We start from the raw sequence: 5,368 nt of genomic DNA, 5'->3' as shown, positions 1-5,368 counted from the left end.
AATATAAATTGTTATATAAAATATAAGTTTTTCTATAATAATTAAAATTTACTTATGTATAATGACTGATTTTAATATAAAATATTTTTGTCTATGTAGGTTTGATAGAAAGTCCGAAAATGACGCACGATACGTCTTTATTACTAGCGAGATTAGAGGATGAAATTCGCAAACAATTGGGTGTTGTGTATCCTCAAGATGCTTGAAAAATCATGTACATTTTTTACAAATAAAATATATGTATGCATATATAATTTGATATATCATTATGTGTAGTATATAAATACAAGATTTTCATGATTGCAATATCAATTATTTTTCTTATCCAAATCATTTTTTTCATACATGTGCGTTGAATACACACACAAATGCAATTACAAAAAGTTAAATAAAATTTATGTAAAATATTGATATGAAAATTTAATCTTTAAAAATATATTTCTATTTAACTTTGAATTTGCAAATCTATAATTTTGTTTTTTTATCGTTCTTTGTATAACATCTGAATTTATATTGCACGAATTATAACAATACACAATAACAATTAACATTAACTTATCTATTTATTATTTTTTGACCGAAATTGCCAAATATTTTCATGCTTCTATATACATTGCATCGCGCATGCGCGAAAAGATTATCTTTTCAATCACACATGTGATTTTTGACACACCGTGACTGTTTGTTAAAGGGAAATGATACATCGATTATAATCAGTTTGCGTCATAATTAAAGAAAGAAATTCACTATTGAGATGTATGAAAGTACTCGCGTGTCGCCGCGAGTATTCACGGCGATACAAAATGTTGATATTAAAGAGCTATCACTATGCTCGCACAAGGAGATCAGGCCTATCCTGCCGTGTTTGGTTAGAATGAGTCTCAGAGTGTGTGGAGGGTAGAAAGCAAGTTCTGACGATATTGTCGGGCATTGAATCCGTCAATTCTATTATTGCCCTCTTATCTATTGATTTCCACGCTCTCGAAACCGATGTCCGACAGGAGCAGCAGTTGAGGTTAATATTTATATATATTTGGCTTTATTATTATATTTTTACACGTCAAAGAGATATAAAATTTTATCATAGAAGCGTTTTTTTATTATTTAAATTTTTTCCTTTTTAAGATAACTTTAAAGTTTATCGTCTTTAATATATAACTTTTATATATATCGGGAATAATGTTACATGCTAATATAATTGTCTATCTTTTCCAGACAAAAGCTTGGCAGTGTGCAGCGAGATAGTGTACTGGCACAATCATTATCGAGTGGCCTGGCTCTGGAGTTTGAACGCAGTGAGTCCATTCGCAGAATTAGACTGGTACTCAGCGAGATCCTGTTTATAGCATCTCAGATACAGGAACTGCAAAAGAATCAGGAGTTTCAGATCAAGCAGTCGGATCTGTTTGACAATGCAGTCTACATGGAGGAAATAAGTTATGTCATCTGCATAGCACTCGCCGAATTACCAACATTGCTGTCCATTCTTGACATTGCGGAGACCCTGCTGCATGTCAAGCATGGTCCAGATATCATCTGCTGGATTGTCGCCAATAGTCCGGACAGTTTTTCAGAGGTGTGTGCACACTTAATTGCTAATGGAGAGCGACAGGAGGAATCTGCATTAGGTAGGATCAGAACGCAAGCCATCACGATGCTATGCCAGATGAATCCGAGTCAAGCATTGGCGATCAGAGCGAAGTGCGTGGAACTGTGCAGGATGCCCGCTCTGGCTATCACTCTGAGTCTAGAACACGAGAATGTGAATAGCTCGCAGCCCGAAAGTGACGTCGTTGCCTTTGTATCTGGCTTGTTATTAGGTAGCGATCAGCAGGTACGCTCGTGGATTGCGATGTTTATCCGGAATGGCCAGAAGCGCAAGTGGGAGTCTCAGACGGCTTTGCAATCGCTGCGGGAGGAATTGCTCAAACGATTGCAAACAATTGCTTCTCAGAGCACGGACAGTCAATTAGCGGAATCGCAGGTTGTGCAAGCAAGTGCGTTGCTGAGGCTTTATTGCGCTCTGAGAGGTATTGGCGGCATCAAGTTTCAGGATGACGAGGTGGCGATGATCGTGCAATTACTAACGTCGCATCCGCCGCCGTCGCCGGCCGGTGTCAGATTCGTCTCCCTCGGTTTGTGCATGTTGATAGCCTGTCCTTCGCTGATCGGGCATCATAATCTGGAAAAACGCAGCATCGAGTGGGTGCAGTGGCTGGTACGCGAGGAAGCCTATTTTGAGAGCGCGAGCGGCGTTACGGCCAGTTTTGGTGAGATGCTGCTGTTGATGGCGATACATTTTCACAGCAATCAGCTATCGGCAATCTGCGAGCTGGTTTGTGCCACTCTCGGCATGAAGATACCCATCAGGCCGAACAATCTCACGCGGATCAAACAGATCTTCATGCAGGAAATCTTTACCGAACAGGTGGTTACCGCTCATGCCGTCAAGGTGCCGGTCACGGCGAATCTGAATGCTAATATTCCTGGGTTTCTGCCGGTTCACTGTATCCATCAGCTGCTGAAATCACGGGCATTTGCAAAACATCGAGTACCTATCAAGAATTGGATATACCGGCAAATATGTGCAAGCGTGCCTCCGCTGCATCCGGTTCTACCGGCTTTGGTGGAGGTCTATGTGAATTCCATCCTAGTGACAAACAACAAAACGTCCGAGCATACGAATAAGCCTATCACTGAGAACGAAATTCGCCGGGTGTTTCAGAACAGCGTATTTGGAGCAAATTTTGATTTTAAAAAGAATTCCGTCATGCAAGTAGACATCGATAGTATGGACCACAATACTTCGAAACCTTCGCTTACATCTCAGTTACTGCTACTGTATTATCTCTTGCTATACGAGGACGTGAGATTGTCCAACATGCATACCTTTATATCGCAAGGCAGAAAGCTCAAGTCGTACTCGACGGAATTTTTATCCGAATTACCAATCAAATATTTGTTACAACTAGTTCAACGGGATCAGATGAACTACGCCAGTCTATTTTCACCACTTCTCCGGCTATTGGCCATTCACTTCCCGCATCTATCCCTGGTGGACGACTGGCTCGATGACGAGAATTTATATAATATAAATTATCTTTTATTCTCTTCACCATGGATCTTGTTAAGCGACTGTCAACTTTGTGATCTATTTTTTGAGTCTTGTATAGATTAGAGATATCTTTGATACATTTACGGTGTTAATAGGATTATAACGCGCGTCCTCGCGATCATATAACGTGATTATGTTAACATAATTAAGTCAAAGATATATATAAATAATTATTGACCATGCACGGCAATTTTAATGATAATCTTTCTTATATACAAGAGTACTTTTTGTATATATATTTTGATCTTAAAAATAAATATAGAAAAATTATATTGAATCAACATCTTCTATCTCATATAGAGACAAGTATAGTGAATCTTATAGTGAAAAAAACATTAGTTGGCCATTCACTTCCCGCATCTATCCCTGGTGGACGACTGGCTCGATGACGAGATGATCAACATAGATTCCCCCATCGCGAGTTACGAGAACACAAAGATCAGCGACATCGCGATCGTCGAGGCATTCAGTCACATTAAAACTTGTCCTTCGAGGACAGGAAGATTATTGAGACAATTGATGGCGATGAAACCGACTGAGATTTGGCCTCACGCTGAACTGATCATACATTATTTTAAAGATATTCTTAATGAACAAGTTCCTAGATATATACAAGGTACATGCATTATTTTAATAATTTAATAACTTTTCAGTTATTTAATGAATCTGCCTCAAGAGAGCTCTCTCTATTTGTTTTTTATTAATATACATTTCAATTAATAATTAACATTAACATTAAATAATTAAAATAATTAACATTAATAATTAACATATTAATAGAATATATATAAACATATTTAAGTTTTATTATTTATTAAAAACTTACGCAAAACCTTAAATTTCAGAACTTTACAAACAAGTGTGGCTCAGGCTTAATACCGTGCTACCGCGCTGTTTGTGGGTTCTTTCCATAAACGCGCTATTAATAGAAAATTTAATAGTAAAAAATGTTTTCTTAACACAAGACAATATCGTATTGGACCCGTTGCAAGTATTAAGATGTGACACGAGAGTTTTTAGATGCGCGCCGATTTTATCTGTGATTCTTAGGTAAGTTGAGAGACGTGATCCTCGTTAAATAAAAGCTAAAAATAAAAGTTACATTTGAAATTATTTTTATAATAAAAATAATCAAATTATATTCAATAGAATTTTGCAAGCCACATTGGCCGCGTCGCGATCTCAGTTATCAAGACATATGCAAGACAAGCCTTTGACCGAGAAAATCGGGCAATTGACGAGCGAAACAGAGAGAGAAGATTTGAGAATAGCTTTGGTGACCGGTCAGGAAAGTGCGGCGGTGCAAATTTTATTGGAAGCATGTCTAGAAACGCCAGAAGATGGGAATACTCCCGGACAAATGTGGTCACTTCGAGAAATACGGAGTGTTGTATGCTCGTACTTACATCAAGTATTCATAGCCGATCCGTCTCTGGCTAAATTGGTTCACTTTCAGGTATATGTTCGTAATATAATAAATTTCATATAATCTAATATAAATAATATCTTAATAATATAAAAATATATGTAATAATACATATCACACACACATGATCTATCCATTATATCATTACATATTTCAATCGTGACTATCTAAATCTAATAGAATTAATTATTTTTAATTAATTCTCTAGTACAGTTATCACGATGAATATCCTTTATCCGCAGGGCTATCCACGGGAATTATTGCCGATCACGGTTTCCGGAATTCCATCCATGCACATATGTCTCGACTGGATTCCGGAATTGTTGTCGCAGCCCGAGCCGGAAAAACAAGTATTTGCAGTTGATTTAGCTTCGCATCTGGCAATTCAATATGCTCTACCAAAAGCATTGAGTGTTTGCAGACTGGCGATCAATACTTTGATAACACTATTAGGTGTGTTATCCGCCAAAGATCGATTCGTTCTTTTTATGCCGGTGTTATCGTCGTTGACGCGGATATGCCTGGCATTTCCTCCGTTGGCCGAGGATACCACAGGCTTATTGCTTCAACTTGGCAGAGTTAGTTCGGCACAGGCAGCTTTAGGCGATAGAATGACAAACTTGTTGTGTCAAGAAGTAAACGCCACGTTTTGTGCTCTATTGCAGAAGGCAATATTGCAATCGCGAGTTTACTAAAACGCGACTTAATATAGTAACCGTACAAAATCGTTTCGATTTCTAAAATGTATATTATGTATATATATATATATATATATATTTATATAGATGGATGCTTGGTTCGTGCCTCCTCCCGCCTTAAATCCCCCC

The 5,368-nt window shown here is 37.8% G+C and overlaps 2 protein-coding genes across 2 annotated transcripts in view; both read left to right on the top strand.

Moving 5' to 3' along the window:
- LOC115237753 (trans-1,2-dihydrobenzene-1,2-diol dehydrogenase-like) overlaps nt 1–304 on the top strand; it is a 2,726-nt gene extending 2,422 nt beyond the window's left edge. Inside the window, exon 5 of the mRNA XM_029810997.1 lies at nt 100–304. Within this exon, the coding sequence (XP_029666857.1) occupies nt 100–206 (107 nt within the window). The 3' untranslated portion in view covers nt 207–304. The remainder of the gene's footprint in view (nt 1–99) is intronic.
- Nucleotides 305–642: 338 nt separating this feature from the next.
- The window catches only part of LOC115237731 (integrator complex subunit 2), an 8,196-nt gene continuing 3,470 nt past the window's right edge, over nt 643–5,368 (top strand). Inside the window, 7 exon segments of the mRNA XM_029810968.1 lie at nt 643–882; nt 884–1,015; nt 1,216–3,046; nt 3,476–3,731; nt 3,961–4,165; nt 4,265–4,571; nt 4,784–5,322. Of these exon segments, the coding sequence (XP_029666828.1) occupies nt 755–882; nt 884–1,015; nt 1,216–3,046; nt 3,476–3,731; nt 3,961–4,165; nt 4,265–4,571; nt 4,784–5,236 (3,312 nt within the window). The 5' untranslated portion in view covers nt 643–754 and the 3' untranslated portion in view covers nt 5,237–5,322.

Source organism: Formica exsecta, unplaced genomic scaffold (genome assembly GCF_003651465.1).
Source record: "Formica exsecta isolate Colony F162 unplaced genomic scaffold, ASM365146v1 scaffold308, whole genome shotgun sequence".
Taxonomy (NCBI): Eukaryota; Metazoa; Arthropoda; class Insecta; order Hymenoptera; family Formicidae; genus Formica; species Formica exsecta.
The sequence above is the reverse complement of the archived record's forward strand: the minus strand, read 5'-3'. Positions and strand labels throughout refer to the sequence as shown.